Genomic DNA, 22569 nt, shown 5'->3' on the forward strand with positions numbered 1-22569 from the left:
GCCTCACAATGGACTTAGGATCTTTGTAGGGAGTTTATGCTTAAGGCTCATGCAATTCCGACTGGAGGAGAATCACAGAGGAGAAACATCCTGTGCCTGGCTTATCACCAGCTCTCCCTGTGGACTTGGGTGTAACAGCAGAAGCTGAAGGCCCCGGTGCTGAATGAAAAGAGAAGCCCAGGTGACCTAGAGACCCCTGGCCGGCACACATCAAGCAGCTCCCCCAAGGAGGCTTACCTTCAGAGGCAACACCTCTCTGTTTACAGAAAAGAAGGAAGCCATGGCCTTGGTCCAGGAACAAAGACCTGCGACGTTCCCACACACACGTTTAGCTGTCTCGATGTTGTAGTCTGCCATTTCAAAGTAGGGATTCAGAAATTCTATCACTTCTTCATTGATCGTGTCTTTTGGGAATTGCTATGGAAAAATGGAGTAAAACAAAGTCAGAATACTTCTTGCCATATGCTCACAATGCCATTGAAACCATTAAAAAATAAGAATGAATGAATGACATCTTATTTTGTCAATATTTCAAAATATTAGACAAAAGTCATATATATTTCGACACATATAAACATACATACATTTAGCATTATGTATAAAGCAAATATATAAAGCATATATATTTAGCATCAACCAAATGCTTGCTTAATACATGCAGACAGAGGTTCTAGTAAACTTACCTAAAATGTGAGGATTATAAAATAAGTTGGACATGAGGCCTTGAGGGTGATGAATTCATTTTTAATCATAGAACTATCAAGATTATGAGAGAACTGTTCTCTTCTGGAGGGATAACATTTTCAAATGCTTGAAATAAATTCAAAATGATAGTTTTTCTCTCCTGTGAATTTTCACTATTGAAATTATTAAAGGAACACTAAACTTTCAAAAAATAATAAAAAATAAAAATAGTAGCAGAAACAGATTAAGAATACCTTCCAGCATCAAAAGAGAAGACTGACCAAACAATAAAATTGGACCTTTTAAAAGTGGTGTTTGATCATCTAAATGAGGGTGATTAAATGTTTTCCAAGTAGAAAGAAGTTTAGCACCTAAATAATTCAGAGAAAAAAGCCTTCACTACATACATAGAGTGAAATATACTCTCGTTCAGTTCTCATTTAATGCAAGTTTCTCTTATGAGATTTAAAAAATAGTGAAGCCAGAAAAATACCTGGGAGCATAGAAGGGTGGTGGTGACAAAAGGCAACTAGCAAGGTAGCTCCTAAGAGCAGTGGCTCTGTACCAGGTATATATAAGGCAAGTACAATTCCACTGTCACATTTTTCAGTGAACACTTTTTGAGCCACCCCCCCCACCCTGATCCTGCCGTCACCACTGACACTCCACACTCTCACAATCAGATGAATCACCACCTCTTCTCCACTCAGATAGCATTATTCCTTCATGGTGGCACCTGTGTCCTGGAGTCTCATATTTTAGTTATCTGAGACAAATCTGTATGGCCTACTGGTTTCATAAACTTCTTGTTGTAGCTGCTCTAAGGGGCTTCACAAGATGCTCTGGCCATAGCATCCACATGGGCAATGGTGAATTTAAAACTGAATGACAGATAGCGCTAGGAAGTTGGGTGGGTGTTGCCAATTCATTGTCTCAAGATCCAAATATGAAAGCTAAAACAATAAAATTTCTAGAAGAAAACACAGAAGCATTTATTCTGCCTTAGAGATGGGCAAAGATTTCCTAAACAGAACACAGAAGGCACTATTAAGGAATATAGTGATAAACTGGACCATACTAAACTCAAGAACATTTGCTTATCAAAAGACATTATTAATGGAATGAACAACTAAAGCAAAAAGAGGGAGAAAATATTTGCAAACATATAAATGACAAATTACTCATTTTTATATATAAAGAAATTCTACAAAGTAATAAATAATTTAAATGGACAAGAGACCTGGACAGGCACTCAACAAAAGAATTCCCAAGGGGCTCATAAGCTGATGAAAAGATTCTCAACATCATTAGTTATTAGGAAAATGCAAACTAAGCCCACAGTAATGAGACACTACTACAAACCCCTCAGAAGAGCTAAAAGTAGAAAATGGTCAAGATGTGGAGCAACTTATACACTGTCGGTGGGTGTGGAAACCGATACGACAACTTGTGAAAACTCTCTGGCACTATCTACTCAGGCTCATTAAATGTATAACCTAAGACCCAGATATTCCACTCCTGAGTACAGAGCCAATAGAAATGCAAATATGCCCACTAAATGACCAGTATTCACCGTAGCTTTATTTCTAATAGCCCCAAACTAGTAACAACTCAAAAATCCATCAACAGTACAATGCACAAACACATTAAAGCAAATTACAGCAGTTCACACTGGTGCTGACTCATATAAGCTCATGAGAAATGATTGTTCAATTTTCTGAAACTTCGCAAACTGGTTGCTAAACACAGCCATTATTAACAATTAAATTACATAAACTTACAATTAAATAAGCGTTATTTTAAACAAAAATAATGTACAGGAAAATTTGCCACTTTCTAATTACTGCATTTTACTATCTACGTTTTTGAGATCATTTACATTTATATGGCAGAAATATCTTATAACAGCATCCTACTACGTACCACTTCTCAATTCTACATTCGGCAACAGCATTCTAGTAGTCTGAAATCAGCCACTGTGGGGATATTTATACCATGAAAATTGGCAAACACTCCAAGTCAGAGCTTTTTCTTTTTTCTCCCCAGAGAACTAGTTGCTAAATAGCTGTCACATACTACTGCATTACTCATAGATTGAAAAGCTATATAGCAATGAAAAAAGAATGAACTACTGTCCTGTGCAACAATAAGAAGGAATCTCACAGACATGCTGAATAAAAGAGGTCAAAACAAAAGATTTTTATGACATGATGTCTTATATGTAAATTTCAAAACAGGCAAAACTAATTTTCAGGATAAAGGTCAGAATAATGGTTATTTTAGGGGAGATTATGTGTTGGGATACTAGAGATTTCTGGGGTCTGGAAGTGCAAATCTTGATGTCAGTGTTCATTAATAGGTTCATTAATGAATATGTAAATATTCATTCATCTCTACACTTAAAATTTGTGCATTTTATCATATGTAAATTATATCTCATAAAATTTAAAAGATGCAAATCAATACTCAAAAATTTACTATTGAGACTTGCAAAATATAAATATACGCATGTATTTGTACATACAATATACGCACACATTTTGGTTCCTTAATTTTTTTAACTTTTACTAAAATATGTCACTGATGATGCTTTAATACACCTAAAATCTGTCAGGAAAAACTCTAATGCTTACAAGACCTCATATTTAAAGGAGAAAATTCTACTCTGAAAAAATACATACATGTTTAAAATATGTACAGAGAATATTACTCAGGCTTAAAAAAGAAGGAAATTCTGCCACTTATGACAACATGGATGGACCTGGAGGCTATTATGCTATGTGAAATAAGTCAGACAGAGAAAGACAAATACTGCATGATCTCACTTATATGTGGAATCTAAAATACTCAAACTCATAGAAACAGAGAGTAGAATGGGGGTAGCCTGGGATGAGGGGGAGGAGAAGGAAAGGGGAAGACATTGGTCAGGAGTACAAAGTATCAGTTATGCAAGATGAACAAATAATGGGGACCTAATATACAGCAATGTGAGTATAATTAACAATATTGTATTGCATACTTGAAATTAGCTAGGAGGGTAGACCTTAAGTGTTCTCACCACAAAAAGGAAAAACAAAGAAAAAATGGTAACCATGTGAGGTGATAGACATTTAACTGGCTGTTCATTGGATTTAATGGATGGATTGTAGTGATTATTTCACAGTGCAAACATATATCAAAACATCAAGTTGTATACCTTAAATATATACAATTTTTATTTATCAATTATACCCCAGTAAAGATGAAAAAACTTAATAAGTAAAAATACGCATGTAGGGTAAATTATTTTTAGAAGCATATTCAATTAAAGGACCCAGATACTCTTATGAAATCTGAGTCCCCTCTTAGCCCATCATTACTAAACTACCAACCTGTAAATTCTGTAGAAAGTTTCCTGCCGTCATCAGTTTTAAAGATTCCTGCCAGGAAGGAATTGTACAGCTTTTTTCAAGATCAATTTTCACAGCATTGACTTTCCTTTGAAACAGCAGCAACACACAATCCATGATCCTCATGATGAGATGAGGGGGTCGGCCCAGCGTGCGGACAGTGGCGATGTCTGAAGGCTTGATGGTCTGGGGGAGGAGAAAAGGTTATCATTCAATCTCAGACAAGAAACTGCAGACAAAAGAAACTTTGGAGTTGGTTTCTAATCGCATAGTGCTGTGGTCGGAAAAGATGCTTGATACAATTTCATTTTTCTTAAATTTACTGAGGCTTTGTATAATTGAATCACTTTGCTATACACCTGAAACTAACACAGCATTGCAAATCAATTATACTTCAACAGAGGAAAGCAAGCATCTTTAAGTTTGGTGCAGTCATGGGGGCTAGATGTATATTTAATCCCAAAGAAACACATGCCCCACCAAAGTTCAGATTTTTACAGTTCCAGCTGACAGCGAGAGGAGAGACAGTGAGAGACATGTTGGTGAGAAGATAAGGAGCTGTGTCTTCTCTAAAATTGTACAGACCACTTAGTGTCAGAAAAAAGCTGTCACCTGAAAGGAAAAGAATCTTCAGCACTTAAGTAGATTCCAGGGATTCCAAGTCAGGAAAACTCCAGGATTTGCAGTGCTTTTTCACTCATTAGATACGTGGGTCGAGAATCTGCCTCTTTCTCTCTCAAGACCTGTCACCGCGGACTGACACTAGTGAGTAGCCTAGAGGCTGCCAGATTGAATAATTAGAGGTTTCTTAGTGGGGAATCGACCTTTAAATGATGGATCTTGAGCCACAGGAATTTCACTAAGCTCTTAGAAGAGTTCTGTTCCATTTCTAGTACAGAGATTCTTACAGAGTAAATTATCTAATAGTTACCTAGACCCACTGTGGTTGATAATAACTGTTCTATCGCTTACACTCTTTATGGAATTGGAAAAATATTAAAAAGAAGCATCTGCAAATGTCCTGTTTCTAAGACATCGTGCACACGCATCCCTTCTAGGTCTTGAAAACCTTCCATCTTATTTGCATTTACATTCCTCCTGCCAAAGGAAGGTACCCAACAACCTTCTCATCAAAGGTAATGACCTTTTCTCTGAGGACTGGAAAAAAAAAAAAAAAAAGAGGGAAAATCACAGAACGTGGTAATTAGGAATATAAGTACATACACTTGCCTTTGTGAAATCCAGACAGCTGGACGTGAAGGAGAATTTGTGCTAAAGAACTGGAAATGGCAGACAGATCTTTATTTGAGATGAGAAATATCGTTGCCGACAGAGAAGCAGGGTCAAAGTGAAGTGATATAAAAGAGCTGGACATGCTTATTTCACTTCAGTTTTAAAAGGGGGAGTTTTCAAACAGAATTGGGCTCAATTAAGTTAGGTAGCCACGAAAAAGGAGATGAGGGGAGGAATATATATGAAATTCAACCTATTTCAACTAAGTATTAGATTCCTATTTTTCCTTCAGGCAAAGCAGTATGACTATTATATATATATATTTTTGTGTCTAGTCAGATTAGCATTAAGATAGGAAGAGACATTCTTTGCTGTTATCTTATTTGTTGTTTAGATTTATGTAGCCTGATGCCAAAATGTTAGAGTTTAGATGCACCTGGAAATTTCCTCAGTATAAATTGGAAGTAGCAGATTTCAAAAGCTCACAAAGAGGCAGTAAAATGGAGACAGAACATGAAGGAAATTATTGAAAACCTCCCTCACATGCCCCATCATCGTATTCCTGTTTCCACACATTTCTGCATTGATGATTACATAATGCTGAATATTTTAGTGGTAGAGAGTGCAAAATTAAGAGGATACCGGAAAATGTTTCATAATGTCAAGATAGATGCCAAGCTTTTCAAATCTTGGTAAAATGTAGGCCTTTAAGACCTGAGATGCCATGTGCTCTATTCCTATGATGTTGTTAGGTGACATGTGTCCAATAAAGGTGTAGAAGTTTCTTTACACTGTCACTGTTTTCTCTGTTGATCAGAGACTTTCTGCTGATCAGAGACTCTCTGTGAAGCCAGTGTCTTAAAAGGGGCAGGGGAGGATAAGGATCAGGATCTTGAAGAGATACCTGCACCGCCATGTTCCCTGCAGCATTACTCACAGTGGCCAAGATAGGGAAGCAACCTAAAAGTCCACTGATAGACGAATGGATAAAGAAAATGTGATGTCTACATACAATAGAATATCATTCAGCCTCAAAAAATGGAAATTGCAATTTGCAACAACATGGTGGATCCGCCATGATGCTAAATGAAATAAGTCAGACAAATAAAGACAAATATTGCATGATCTCATTTATATATGGAATCTAAAATAGACTCATAGACACAGGGAGGAGAGTGGTGGTTGCCAGGGGCTAGGGGGAACGAGGAAGTGGGGAGGTGATGGTCAAAGGGCACAAAGTTTTAGTTATGCAAGATAAATAAATTCTAAAGATCTACTATACAGCATAGTGCCTATAGTTAACAATACTTCATTGTATAATTAAAATTTGTTAAGAAGGTAGAGCTTGTGTTAAGTGTTCTTACCACAGAAAAAAATAGTAATAATAATAACAATAAAAGGAGAAGGAGGAAACTTTGGGAGGTGATGGACATATCTATGGCCTTCATAGGTGAACACTTATCACCAAACTCACCAAGTTATATATATTAAATATGTCCAGCTTTTCATATGTCAATCATACCTTCATAAATTGGTTTTTAAAAAGTGGTGGGGGTAGAAATGAGGTACCCACCAATCTGAGAGACTAAAGACCCTGGAGGACTTCTAGGATTAAAGAGGACAGCTTAGCCAGTGCAAGGAGGAATGGAGAAACAATGAGGAAAGATATAACACATATAAGAGTAGCGTGAAAAGTTGCAGAGATAAAAGAGAAGGCAATATCTTCATTGTCTCAAAAGAGCAGAAATTCATATGTCGTATATTGACTCAGAAAGCTTCAAGACTTAACTTGGATCAAAAAGATTCAGAAGTGTTTCAGGCAGTGTGCTGAGAAAGTGGTAAAAAGATTAATAATTTAAAAACATTGGCGTGGAGGGTGCAGAGCTTCCACGCCCTCTCCGGCAGTGTATGAGAGCGTCTATTTCCCTGTAGCTTTCCCATGAAGTATGGTGTCAAATTTCGAATTTTTGCCAATCTGATAGGTGAAATACAGGATATAAGTATAGTTTCTAAAAACTATTTGTTGAAGTACAATATACATACAGAAATGCACACACCACGAGTATACAGCTCACAGAATTTTCACAGTGAACGCATTTGTACAGTCAACACCCAGATCAAAACCAGAAGGTTAGCTGCACTCCCGACCCCTCCACGTTCCCTTCCAATCGCTGTCTACCTCGCTGCGCCCATTACCCTGACTTCTAATAACAGAGATTAGTTTAACCTCTTTTCATCCGTTTCATAAATGGAATCATATAATCTGTTTCTCATTGGGTTGGTTCCTTTGTGGGGGTGGGTAATTAGGTTTATTTGTTTATTTAATTTTAACAGAGGTACTGGGGATTGAACTCAGAACCTCATACATGCTAAGCACGCACTCTACCACGGAGCTGTACCCTCCTGACCCCCATTTATTATGATTAGCAGCAATCTTTTACCAAGATGCATGCCTAACTACATATATTTCCCAGTCAAAAAATCCATAAATACTGGCTCCTCCCCAGTTCCTCAGAGCTATTAAGAGACTGTCTTCTGGGCTATAGTTCTCAGTAAGGTCCCCAAATAAACTAAAACTCACCAAAATTTATTATTATTATTGTCATTGTTGTTGTTATTATTATTAATTTCATTATCAAGTAATGATGCGTGTTCAATGACAATTGTATAACTTGAATTGGCAGTGGACAGATCAGCAGCGTTCCATTTCTCCAGCCACTTTCTAGGCCAAGAACCAATAACAAGGCAGGTGGAGGAGTAAGACTAAAGTAAAAGCATCTTAACTTGAGTCCAAAAAAATCTCAAACTGGGTCCTCAAAGAAGGACCAGCCCTTTAAGGTGCAGCCCATCTCATATTTTCTCAGAATGCAACCTCCCTTCTAATTTCATCATTTCTGCTATTGCCACACAACCACATTGGATAACGGTGTCGGAAGCCTGGTCCAACTCTGATGTTCATGAGCTACATTAGATCAGTAGTCCTCTACTTGGGATAATTCATAGAAATACTCAGAGAATATTGTATCTTACAGACTTAATCCAATGTCCTCAATGAATGAGTGAAAAAAATGTTATTTTAGAAATTTTGTGTGACTTTCCCAATGTCACAGAGCTTACTGGTGACAGAGTTAAACTGAGAACCCAGGACACTGAACCACCATTCCTCTGACACTGCTCACTACTCATGAGTGAGGAAGATGAGATGTGAAGCATTAAGTGCAATATTCAAAAAAAATAAAAAAGCAAACATCTCCAAGCAGAACATGTGACTGAAATCACTCCAGGGGAGAGAGCTCTGGTCTGAAGTGCTGGAACACTTCCTGGATGTGACTAACCATTTCTGCCTTAGTCCCCCTCCCAGGCCCTGAAAGCTGGCATCTGTTACACCACACAGATGTACCTGTAAGGCTGCCTCTGCTTCTTCTAACGCTGGTTTGGCTGCTTCCAGCTTTTCCTCAGCAATGGCTTTATCTTTAGAGATGCTGTCGACAATGGCCTGGGCCTTGTCCTTCACCTTCTGTACCTCGGCCTTGACCTTTTCGGCAGCCTGTGCTTTCATCATCACTTCTTTTAAGACCTAATTCAACACAAAACAAACAAACAAGAAAACCTCCTCAAAAATCACCAAAGACCCAGTTTGGACATGCACATTTTGCTCGAGTTGTTGATTTTGTCCACTTACACGATGTTTCATACATAGAGTTAAGAAAATTGCATTCTGATGGAAATAAAAAACATATACTTCCATGGTTCTGAGTGAAGGAGCACACAGCATTAACATGTATGAACTGGGAATTCAAAAGAAAATGTGGTCCACACGTGAACGCCCACCCACCGTGTCGGCTTTATCATTGGCCACTTGGAGCTCCTTTTCTTTCACTGCCAGTTCTCTGCTCAGGGCTGCAACAGACTCAGAGGCTTCTTTTAGCTTTTCCAATCCGGTATTCATTCTGATGGAAAATCCAAGCAGGCAGTGTTAAAATGTGTGGTTCTTGGCCACATTTTCCGGGTCCCGGTCTACTGATACAGACAGTAATGGTCATATTTGAAGACTGATGCACCTACAATAGCAAACCCAAGAAGGCTTGGCAAAAAACGGTAAACCTCCAGGCTTGATTCCCGACTGAAGACACTTGTATGTTTGCATAGACCGGGCGTGGAAAGAGTGAATCTGCTAAGGACGCTGCATGCCATAAGGAACAATGGTGTCCAGATTCTATTTCACGCAGGAGACATGCTGAATGACCTTTTAGCTATTATGACAATAGACTGCAAATGCTTGAAGCCCTATCACGGAGCGAAGGAAATAAATAACTTCTGTTTTTTTTAAAGACACCAATGAAGTTAAAAGAAGAAAGACTTGGTATCAAGAAAAAAAAAATTTAAAGCCATCAGAACAGCCTCCTGAAGGGACCAGCTGCCTGCCTGACCCTGAAATAATGTGATCTTAAAGACTGGAGCCCTTGGAGGCATTTAGTTCAGTCACCCACCCAGAGGTCCCTTCCATAACCACCCTGGCTGATTCTGGCCATCTTCAGGCAGAAGATACAAGTGTTCAGAAAAGAGCTGGGCAGAGCAGAGAAATGTGGAACAAATTTCAGTGAAGTAGGATATTTACTATGCACAGAACATAAGCGTCAAGCAACCTCTTCTATCCCAGACACTCAGAAAGGGTGGGACCAGAGAGATGAGAGGACAGAGGGAGAGGATGTCTGTATTCTCAGCTTCCTTCTCAGCCCACTATTTCTATCATTGTCACTCAAAATTATAGAAAGTGTTGGGCCACATGAAAACTCAGCAACACTTAATCCTGTTGGGTGAGAATAAAGCCCCTCGCAACTATGGAATAATCCTTTGAACGCACTTGAGAATGTTTCTTAACCTCAGCACTATCGGTATCTGCAGCTGGATGGCTCTTCGTGATGGAAGGACTGTGCTGTGCACTGTCAGGATGTTTAGCAGCATCCCTGACCTCTAACTCTTGTGATGCCGGTAGACCCCTTAGCCCCTCAACCCTAATTATAGCAAACAAAAGTGTCTCCAGTCATTGCAAAATGTCCACTAGAGCAAATGTGCCCCTAGTTGAGAATCACTGCTTTAAAATAACTTTATATTTGATCTTCATCCCTACCTGTTGGCCAGAGTTTGCACTTCCACAAGCTTTTCTCCATAAATGAACTTATAGCCCCGAATAAAGGAGAGGTATGATTTGGGCGTCACATGGGTAGAACGTCGGAATCTTTGGAAATAATCAACACATTTCTCAGCCACCCCATCCTGGAAGGAGCCCATGCACTGGACCACTTCCTTCTTGGTTTCCAAACTGCAGTCAATATCATAGGAAGAGAGGAAGTGTTCAGACACTGGAAAGAATAAAGACAGCAGCGTGTGAGATATGAAAGTGAATTATCATTTTAAAAGTTAACTGGCTATTTTTTAAAACTTAGACAATCCTTAGGAATGCATGCCATCTTTATAGCCCCAGCTAGCTAGATATATGGCAGCAGTTCTGGCCCCAGGTCTCTGACATCAGAATTTTATCGTCCCTTTCATGTACAAAACTAGAACAGACTTTAAACCTATCATAATTCTTTGTTTTCTGGTACACGTACAAAGAAGTCTCTTCTCCACAGCTGTAGGTTCTGGTCAGCAGCCAGCTTGTTTTACGGTTTACATAAGGACAAAAGTGGTACAAACAACTCAGAAATCAATACCCACCTGGTACTCATATTTAACAACCCCAGTTATTTATTTATTTATTTATTTCACTCAGAACCTGCCATAACCTTAACTCTCCAGGTGCGGACTGCATTTGGCACGTGGAATGCTCGTCATTACATTTTTTTATGCCTGGGCCATCTTGTCCTTAAATGTGGCAGCTGGCCATCTGTAGTCAATTCAAATTTATGGTATCCTTTAAAAATGGATGAACAAAAGTCTCCTGTTGTAGACCTTTATCTTCCCAACAGTGCCAAACACGGGACCAATTCTAAGACAGTATTTCTTATTATAAGATTAGGCCATGAAGTCAGAGCTAATCCATCATCACTTACATAGAGGATGTGTGCCAAATGCCCACCACTATGACACTTGGTCTCAACTCCAAGGAATTCACAAGGGTTATGCATTACACAGTTAAAAATGATCAAAGCCATCTTTATGCATCTTAGAAAAAAAATGGCCTATGGATTGGCTTTAAAAGTGCTAAAAAGTATTGAATAATAGACATAAAAGTTGCAAATAGAAATACGGCCCATAAAATGGGAGGGAAAAGAGGAAGAATCAAGGAACCGAGTGAACAAACCTATCAAGTCATAACTTGACAGAAAAATGGTGCCTTTCATCAGTAAGTCTCACTATATCAAGTTCTTAATGCCGTAATTGTAGGGTGGTGTTTACATTTATGTAAATAATAGAGACAATTGATCAGCGTGGTTACAAATACAGTTTAACATATACACTGAAAGGCAATAAATTAAGACCCTCAGAAGTCATATTTTTTTCATATGTAGTTAAGCAAATCCTATCAACAATTTAAATTCTAGGAAGGTTAAGTCTGGTCACTGGAAATATAGGAACAATTCTTTCCCGTGACAAATTGTTTGTCAGTATTAATCACAGTGGCTGAAGTACTGTCTGTGTGCTAGGAATGACACCAAGCTTATGTATCCTCAGGGACAACCCCACTTTCTGAAAACTTTCTTGTATTTATCATATAACGATTTTTTTCTTTCTTACATAAAACAGAGAGTATCAAAATGGTGCCTTTTTTCTTGATGTAGCAAGTTGTCTTTTTGTCTCTCCCAAAAGTCAAAGAATAAAAATGGGATGGATTCAAAACATATTTTTCCATAGACCCACAATCTCCGATGCCAGAAAGGTTAAGGGGGGGGGGGGTTGCAGTTCCTCTTAGGGTGACCTAAGCCTGCTGAGACTCAGACGCAAGCCATAGAAAACCCTTCTGTCACCTTCACTGTCCAGTCACCAGAGCAGCAAAGCCAGTTTGGGGGCCCACCTTTAGGCTGCTGTCTGAGGCTACTGTGGGTTATATCCTGGTATTGTTTGCTCACTTCACCTGATGTAGAACAGATGAGGTGGGATAGAAGGGAGGACACTGACCTCGGTCCCTGAATTTTGATGCCCTCAAACTTCCACCTCATTTGGATTCGATGAACTGAAGGAATAAAGTGAGGAAGATGCATTTGTTGCCTATCCAGTAGCCATTCCCTCTTTGTTTTGTGTTTTTTTACTTTTCACTTCTCACATGTACTTTATTTTTTGTATATATATATATATATATTTTTTTTTTTTTATTGAAATATAGTCAGTTTACCATCCCCTCTCTTTGTGACTTAAAGAATCCCAACTTTGCTTAGAGTAACAATCTAACTCCCAACTAAAACTCTTTGATTCCCCAGACTGTCTTGTCACTGGGGCAGGGGGTGAGGTTCAGTTCTGGCCAATGACACATAGACAAAAGTCCCCAGGGCAGAATCTTGCCCTGAAGTAAAAGGCAAAGCTTCATGAGGCACCAAGAGACGCAAAGCCTTGAGATGCAGCCGCCATCTTGTGCCTGTAAGAGCCACAGCCTAAGGGGGTAGGAGTAAGGTTCCCAGCGGCATTGCTTTGACTGCACGTCTCTGCATTTTCTTGGTACCAGGAAAAAGAAACAAACAAACAAAAACCTACTTATTTACACCACCGCTTCTCTGATTTTCTCTTACAGACACATTCTTAACCGATCCATTCAGAGGCAAGCATATCTAATCCCAGCAGATCCTAAATCACAAAACTTTATCAGTGAATCCTTACAACACCCCTAAATGATGGATATCACTATGTACATTTTGTAGATAAGGAAACGAAGCTTAGAGAAGTTTGCTGGTAAGTAGCAGAACTGGACTTCAAAGCCTGAGATGATGAATTCCAAAGCTCACATCACCTTGATTTAGAAATTCAAATAAAACAATACTACACAAAGTCTTTTTAGTGCCAAACAAACATTTTTTAAATTAAAGCCTAAGTTCAAAGATATCTGCTAATGTGCTTTATAAACAAAAGATGCTAATTTTTCTGGGAACCAGTGGGAACTACTGTGGTTGGCTTTACTTTCTGAGCAGTTATTGTGTGCAAGTTGTCTCACCTCTCTTTCTGCTGCATCATTAGCTGCAAACAGTTGCAAAAGCAATGGTGGCAAACTCATAAGGCCAAAATCTTGTATAGTATAAACTGAGTAATAATTTTCAAAGAGGGCCAGTTTATTTACATAATTAAGATGGCGGTCTTTGAAATATGCCAAAAATATGCTATTGATTTTAGTTCCAATTTAATAATACTGTACTGATATAAAATGGTGTCTAGTCAAACATTAATAATTATCTTTGCCTTGGAGAAATCTAAATGAATTTAATTGATTTAATAGTAACTTTGGAATCACAAGGTTTCATTAAGAAATGCGATACCCCCAGAATGAAGATAATACAGATACTTAGAAACAACTCAAAACAACTCCACATAAAGCTGAAAACAAAGATTTGCCAAAATGAAGATTACTAAATGGTGGGAAAGCCTAGAGTTTTACAAAGCATATTTTCCTTTAAATGTTTCACCCAGAAATTCAGTCCATTTCAATTCATACATATTAAGAACTCACTTTTTAAAAAAGCAATATAGTTATTAAAATCCTACAAAATCTAGCATCTATTGTATATGTGGGATAAAGGGGAGGACACTTGGCTCTTTCTGACTATATTTAAATTAGAAAAATACTCTAAAGAACAAGAATAAACTATCCAAAAAAGAAATTAAGATAATAATCTCACTTATATTAGCATCAAAAATAAAATAAAATATCTAGAAATACATTAAACCAATGATGTGAAAGATTCGTGCTGAAAACTATAAAACACTAACGAAAGAAATTACAGCAGATATAAATATAAAAGAAAGATATCATATGTTAATGGGTTGGAAGAATTAGTATTTTTCAAGTATCTATACTACCCAAAGCAATTTACAGACTTAATGTAATTCCTATCAAAATTCCAAAGGCAGTTTATACAGAAACAGAAAAAAAAAAAAAAGTCCTAAAATCCATAGGGAACCACTGAAGAACCCAAATAACCAAAATCATTTTGAGCAAGAACAAATCAAAATCACTTTCTGATTTCAAAATATGTAACAAACCTACAAAAATCAAAACAGCATGGTACTAGCATAAACACAGACATGTAGACCAGTGGAACAGAATAGAGAGCCCAGAAATAAACCCTGACACACATACAGTCATACGACCTTCAGCAAGGGCTGCCAAGAATACACAGTGGTGAAAGGACATCCTCTTCAATAAATCCTGTTGAGGAAACGGGGTAGCCATATGCAAAAGAGTGAAATTGGACCCTTATCTTACACCATACACAAAAATCAACTCAAAATGGTTTAAACACTTAAACATAAGACCTGAACCATAAAACTCCTAGAAGAAACTGTAGAGGAAAAGCTTTTTGACAATGAGTCTTGGTAATGATTTTTTGGATGTGACACCAAAAGTGCAAGCAACAAAAGCAAAAATAGACAAGTGGGATTACAGACTAAAAAGCTTATGCCCAGCAAAGTAAATAATCAACACATGAACAGGCAATTTACAGAAGAGGAGAACATATTTGCAAACCTAATAAAGGGTTAAATATATATATAAGGAATTCCTACAACTCAATAGTAAAGAACAAGTAACCTGATTAAAATGGGCAAGGAACTGAACAGATATTTCTCCAAAGAGAAATGGCCTAACAGGTATATGAAAAGATGCTCAATGTCACTAAGCATCAGAGAAATGCAAATCAAAACCACAAGGAGATATTACCTCATACCTGTTAAGATGGCTATTATAAAAAAATTTGTTTAAATTTTAAAGATAAAGTATTGGCCAGAATGTAGAGAAACAGGAACCCCTGTACACTATTGGTGGGAATATATGTTGGAACAACCACTATGAAAAATAGTAAGAGGTTGCCTCAAAAACTTAAAAATAGAACTACCAAATAATCCAGCCATCCCACTTTGGGGCATATATCCAAAGAAATTGAAATCAAGATACTGAAGATATATCTACACTCCCTTGTTCACTGCAGCGTTATTCACAATAGCCAAGACCCAGAAACACCCTGAGGGTCCATCGACAGATGAATGGATAAAGAAAATGTGGTATTAAAAAAAAAATGTGGTATTTACATACAATGGAATATTATTTAGCCTTAAAATAAGAAGGAAATTCTGCCATTTGCAACAACATGAATAAACCAGACCAGAAGGAAAAGTACCACATGATACCATTCACATGAGGAATCTAAAACAATCAAATCATAGAAGCAGAGTAGACTGGTAGTTGCCAGGGGACACGAGGTGGAGAAAATGAGGAGATATTAGTCAAAAGATGTAAAGTTTCAGTTACACAAAATGAGTAAGTCCTACAGATCTTCTGTACAGCATAGTGCCTGCAGTTAGCAATACTCCACTGAATAGTTAAAATTTTGCTAAGTGGGTAGATCTTATGGCAGGTGTTCTTACCACAAAAATAGTCATTATCATTGTCATCATTAAAGAAGCGAGGAGGGATCTTTTGGAGATAATAATGCATACATTTATGACATAGATTATAGTTTAACAGGTAAACACTCATCTCCAAACTTGTCAAGTTGTATACATTAAGTATGTACAGCTCTTTGTATGTCATTCAGACTTCACTAAAATGGTTTAAAAAAAATAAAAATAAAGTACATCTTGAGGACTAAATAAATTAGAAAAATGCACAATAATTCAGTACTTTTATGGAAAACATTTATTATAATCTAAATGAAATATGCTAACAAAATGGTATCTTTTCTTATTGATGTGCCTGGAGATAATAATTTACTTCAGAATACAGATCTTAAAGGCACCTTAAATGGTTTTTCTCGAAATCTTGTTCCTAATTTTCTAAAAAGAATAAATAACACTTACACCCCTAAGTGGACTGAGTACTTCCAATGCCCACAGATGGTATTCCTTCAAAACAACACAAGGCAGATTAATATTAAGTGTAGATGTCGGTTTTCCCAACAAGGTTTTATATTCATAAAACAAAGAAGGTATGTCTCGTGTCTTATAATTATTTTATCCACGACTATGACTAGCACGGTACTGTGTATGCAGGCAGTAGGCTGGCTCTAAACATTTACTAGACTAGATCAGAGACATAGTCACAGTAGCTCACTGGTTATCAAAAGGTTTAAAAAGATTGAAATGCCCAGGTGCATTATATACGGTTTAAGTGCTATAGACATAAAAGGTCCAAGAAAGGGGGAAAAAACTAAATATTCCTAAGTGAACAAAGGATCTGATGTGTCTTGATTAAGCTTTGAAACTTAGATAAAAAAGATGGCAGAGAACAGTCTTGATAGGGGAGACAACATGGGGGAGAACACAGATAATCAGAGGATATTCAGGGTTCAAACAGAAGAGGTATATCTGAAAGAAAGAAGGTTTATGTTGGATTAGAGAAGACTGCAAGTAAGTCAGGGCCATATTATGGAAGGATGATGAATCTTAATGGTCTGATTCATTGACTCAACCCTGCAGGCGTCAGGCCCTGTAGCTCCTGAAATCGTGAACAAAGATTATGTAGTCTGTGAGCCCACGAAGTTTTAGTTTAGTAGGACAGATAAGCATTAATCAAATCACACAACTAAGTATTTAAATTGAAAACTATGGTTATTCCGAGAAGGAAGAGCAGAGCGCTGTGAAATGCATAACAGGACAATTGGATTAGTGGGGGGTGGGGAGGAGCAGGGGACGTTTTCCCTGAGGAAGTGACATTTAGCTGACCCAGCAGTATCCGGACAAAGGGAGGAGGGCTCAGGGAGAATGGGAGGAGGAGGGCAAAACATGGGAAGAAAAAGGCCACGTTCAAGACTCAAGGAGAACAGAGCAGGAGGAAAAAGTGACCTCAGGTGAGGCAGGGGAGGTGGGCAGGGCCAGCTCTTCCCAGCCTTGCAGGCCATGCTAGAAACTGCTTTTTCCTGAGAGCAGTGGAAGGTTTTGAGTTGAAAGCAATGTGATGGGGTTTGTGTTTTTCTCATTGTTCTGTCGGCAATGTGAGATGGATGAGAGACAGGAGAGAGGAGGAGCGACCACCAGAAAGCGATTTGAGTCTTCCAGGTGAGTTACAATGATAGCTTGGCCTAGGATGCCAGCGACAGGGAAAGGGTTGGATAGTTTCCAGCAATATTCAGGTGATAAAGTTGACATGAGTTAGCGATGGAGTAGACTTGAGAGTTGAAGAAAAGGAAGATGTTAAAGACAAAGAGTTCTCTGATTGCCAAGTTACATGCACCATCGTGAGACTTCCTGGGAGACAGTAATCAGAAGAGAACCAGTTCAGTTTTAGACATTTTCAGCTGAAGGAGCCTAAGAAACATCTATGAGAACGTATCAAGCAGGCAGTTGAGGGCACAGGTTTTGAAGCCAGAGGACAGGAGAGACCAGAGATAAAAATTGATGGTGCATATTACACAGGAGGCTGTGGATGAGCTTGGCAGGGAAGAGGGTCTGGAGTGAAGAAATGAGTCTGCCTTATCCTCCAATATGCCAAGCTCCATAAGTGGCAAGAAGCTCAACAAATACATTCTAAATAAATGAGCAAATAGACACATGCATGAAAGTCAGGACGCTTGCTAGGAACTGAGGAAACAGAAACAAAAGTTTCCCTGCCCTCCATATAATCTTGGCTTGGGTTGTTGCAATAAGATTTTTTTAAATGGGGCAGATTTGTGAGAAATAAACAAAAGAAGGACTTTTGTCTTGTAATAGGAGGGACGACCGAAATAAAGACTTAACAGAAAGAGCTCCATTATTTAAATTAAATCATCCTAATTTTGGTATTAGGTGTGTGTCACTTGAAATTAATTTTTTATTGAAGTACACTGAAGTTACAATGTTGTGTCATTTTCTGGTATATAGCATAATGTTTCAGTCATACGTATACATACATATATTGGTTTTCATATTCTTTTTCAGTGTAAGTTACTACAAGATACTGAATAGAGTTCCCTGAGCTATACAGTAGAAACTTGTTGTTTATCTATTTTATATAGAGTAGTGAACATTTGCAAATCCCGAACTCCCAATTTATCCCTTCCCACCCCCTTTTCCTCAGTAACCATAAGTTTGTTTTCTATGTCTGCAAATCTGTTTCTGTTTTCTGTAAATAAGTTAATTTGTGTCTTTTTTTTTTTAGATTCCACATATAGGTGATATCATATGGTATTTTTCTTTCTTTTTCTATCTTAAAATGTTTATTTTTATTGTTAATAATACCTTACATGAGATTCCGCCCCCTTGAAAAAGAACACAAATGCTACCTAAGAGATTAAAACCTCAGTGCCCTCCTGTGACATCCCAGAACTTGCCTGGGGACCAACTGAGACAAAGCTTTCCACCACACTGAAAACACTGAAATTTCTGAAAATAAACCCAAGGAGTATAGACTGAAGATCTCATTCTCTGATAATCACACTCTGGTGGGAAAAAAAAAAAAAAAATTACCTGCCAAATGAGAAAGAGCACCTTTCAAAAATCTGCAAACTTTGGGCAAAATTGGGCAAACTTTGGGTTCAGTCCAGTAGAGAGACAGCAAACAGCACAGAGTGTAAATAAATAAACACACACACACACATACACAGAGCAAACCAGAAACTCTGACGTAAAAATTTCCACCACACTAACCAGCAATTAAGGCATCCTTGGGCCATCGGCTGAACCAGTCGATAGTGCATCCTGAAATGAGGGCGGGGAACTTCAAAGCTCGATTTCGAAATTTCTCCCCCACCGGGGAGAAGCAGAGCACAATGTGAAGGTTCTGCCGGACTCGGCTCATGAAGTAGTCATACAGGTTCTCGTTCGTAGGAGGGCGCCTGGGGTGTTCCTTTTTCATGGCAGATATGAGATCACTACTAATTTCATCAATTTCTTCACGAGCGAACAGGCTGGAGACCTTCAAGAAAAAGTCAGACGTTCCAATTCAGCACAGGCAACAGATCAGAACAGACAGCTTGATACGTATGATGTCTTTCCTTCATTTGTGTCTTTAAATTCACCTTTAAAAAAATCCACCAAAAGTCCTCAAGATGAACTACACCACATTTTAAAATACACAAATGATTCTATTATTAGCTGGAAAGTCATAGCCCTTTAAGGGGGTAAATGGACATATCAAAAATCCAATCAGCTTTCCCTATAACCTCCTTCTTCTGTTTTTCCACTTCTCATTTGGAGCTTTCATTAACGTTTTCAAAGCACAGCTCCACATTTTGACTGGAAGTTTTATTCTTCAAAAATCTAATAGAAAAAGCCATTCTTCATACTGATCACCTAATCCCCAACAACAGCTCTTATTCAGAACTCTAATGGAAGGAAAGACAGGGAGCTCAAACGTTGGAAGGAGTCTGAGGAGGCAAAACACATAAAGGAGAAATGAGCTCTTACCTCACCCGATGATAAAACGTTGTTCATATATTCCAAAAATGACTCATCTTTTATCTCATTGTCAGTGAAAATAAAAGTGACTCCTTTGCCTTGCTGACCGGCTGTTCTATACAAAACCTTTAGGTCTTCCATCAGATTTGATGTGTTGTAGGATCTAAAGAAATAGTGTCATTGCGTCATTAGCTCAAATATTTCAACGGGAAGGAAAGATCCTTATAACAATGCTTTATGACATTTGGTTAAAAAAAATGCTAATATTGTTCCATCAGACTGCAGGTAAATGTTACTGGTTCATTATATTTACACACAAAAATGAAAATAATTTTTAAAACTGTATTTTATAAAACATTCTATTTTTACACACACTCAAAAATCTAGAGTGAAAAGTCAACCTGAAGCAAAAAGTACAATTTTTACCACAACTAAATGCCATCAGAATGTGTATACACATGTATCATTTTGAAAACATTTGTTGGTCAAGATAATGAAACAGCCAAACTGGGATGTTTCCTAAGCACCCATCTGCAACTGATATTTTAAAAGAAGTCTCATAACTTGAAGTAAACTAAACTCAATCATTTCAAGCCTTTGCTATATGGGGTGAGGGAGAATCTCTGAGATAGATGGTACCCTCCTCATCCCCCAACACAACTATCTTCACTGCATCTTTGGATCTCACGCGAAAGAATGTTCAGAGCAATCAGTACACAGCAGTAGAATCACTGGAAACATTATTAAATATCCCACTCTAAATCTTCTCTCAGACCCAAAGCAATCCTTTAGTGGAATCAAGCAGCAACCATGAAATGTTAGAGAGATCTCAATATAGAATAGCCCATTACTGCCAAAAGTGAAAATTTAAATATCCCAATCCTGGAGACTCGGATTCGCTAAATTAAGTTTTCTCTCTTACAGGAGGCAGCTATCACTGTCTTTGCCAAATAATAAAATTAGTATTTAAGCTTATTTTCTTCTTTGTCTTTTTTAATTCCATCATCTATGCTGTATTTTGGCATATTGCATCATTAAATAAACTCAGAGTTCAGAGTACAAAAGCAAACACCTTCCGATTTTTAAAAGGCTACCAAATATTTAACTTCTATAGTCCATGCTTTTTTAGCATCTAAAACCATAACCGTAGAAGTAGAAATATCAGTACCATGCATCAGTATTTTAAGTGAGATCTGAGAGATCAGAAAAAAAAATTTCAGAGAAAGGTCCCTACAGGAAAGAAGAAGGAAGGAAGGAAAGAAAGAGACAGAGAGAGAAAGAAAGAAAGAGAGAAAGAAAGAGAGAGAGAAAGAAAGAAAGAGAGAGAGAAAGAAAGAAAGAAAGAAAGGAAGGAAGGAAGGAAGGAAGGAAGGAAGGAAGGAAGGAAGGAAGGAAGGAAGAAAGAAAGAAAGAAAGAAAGAAAGAAAGAAAGAAAGAAAGAAAGAAAGAAAGAAAGAAAGAAAAAGAAAGAAAAAGAGAAAGAAAGAAAGAAAGAAAGAAAGAAAGAAAGAAAGAAAGAAAAAGGAAAAGAAAGGAAGGAAGAAGGAAAGGAAGAAGGAAAGGAAGAAGGAAGGAAGGAAGGAAGGAAAAAAGAAACGGATGGAAGGAAGGAAGGAAGGAAGGAAAGAGGACAATGGAAAATACCTCACCCCAGCTTCTCATGACGTGAGGGGAAGATCTCAGCCCAGTCCCCTCGATCTCAATGACCCCACTGCCTGAAACAATACGACCGTGTCATCTAACCTGTGCTTCCCAAAGGAGAGGCACTTGCTTCCTGAGCCTTGGTCACGTGGCCGTGCAAAGGCTAAGGCAGTAGGATGGTCTCTGGAAGACTATGAGAAGGCAGAGAAGGCCTTGCCCCTCCTTTTCATCAGTACTGGAGCATTCCCATGACAACACGCAGAGGAACTAATGTATCACAGGAAGAGGAGAGGCAAGGTATTTTTACTGAGGCAGCGGGGGGTGGTGAAAGTCATGGCAGACCAGAAACCAGAAATATTTTTGCCAGTTCCCAGGTTTATTGGAGATTTCAAACAAATCTTAGCCTCTCTGAGCCTCAGCTGCGAGATGGACTAGATGACCTGCTAACCCACAAAGCCAAAAAGTTCTTTTGAAGATCAGATTAGCTCATGCATATAAAAGTGCTTTGAAAACAATAAGGTTTCATAAAAATGTTACGAACAAAAATCTCAGAGTTCAATCCCTTTCCTGTATAGGTTATCCTTTATCTAACTCGGTTTCCATCCATAAAGTAAAAAAATTATACACAAGGTAACGAATTCTTTCTCTCTGTTTTAGTAGTTGGTAAAAATGGCGAACTTTTGGATTTATTCTCCAAGCAGAACCCTACAATTTAGACCAAATAAAAGGTGTAACCACAACAACTTGAGTATCTGGATCTCCAAACCCAATGTTTAATAATTTTCAACCTTTATCCCGGCAGGTGACTATGGATCTCCATCAGTGAGACAGATCAGCAGCATGTCTGCCCTACAGGGCCGAGTCAACACTTGGTCAATGCCCAACAGGCAAGACTCTTACTCTCACGCCTAGAAATTAACTTCTGATCACTTCCAGCCCAATTAAATTTCCCAAACTGGCCTCCTGCTTCTCACCTCATCTTGGTTACTCCCGAAGTTCTGTTGAGCCTCTCTGCATCACCCCTGCTTGTATCTCTTCTGTTCACATCCCACCTTCTACTTCTCCCTGCTCTGCACACACTCCAGGGGAAATTCTTCTGGCTTCCCTACCT

At 38.2% G+C, this 22569-nt stretch overlaps 1 protein-coding gene across 1 annotated transcript in view; it reads right to left on the bottom strand.

Annotated features, from left to right (window-relative positions):
• Positions 1–22569, bottom strand: part of DNAH5 (dynein axonemal heavy chain 5) — a 237484-nt gene that overhangs the window by 52358 nt on the left and 162557 nt on the right. Inside the window, 7 exon segments of the mRNA XM_032470113.1 lie at positions 238–417; positions 4056–4259; positions 8707–8883; positions 9142–9256; positions 10438–10669; positions 19068–19335; positions 19827–19980. Of these exon segments, the coding sequence (XP_032326004.1) occupies positions 238–417; positions 4056–4259; positions 8707–8883; positions 9142–9256; positions 10438–10669; positions 19068–19335; positions 19827–19980 (1330 nt within the window).

This window comes from Camelus ferus, chromosome 3 (assembly GCF_009834535.1).
Source record: "Camelus ferus isolate YT-003-E chromosome 3, BCGSAC_Cfer_1.0, whole genome shotgun sequence".
Classification (NCBI taxonomy): Eukaryota; Metazoa; Chordata; class Mammalia; order Artiodactyla; family Camelidae; genus Camelus; species Camelus ferus.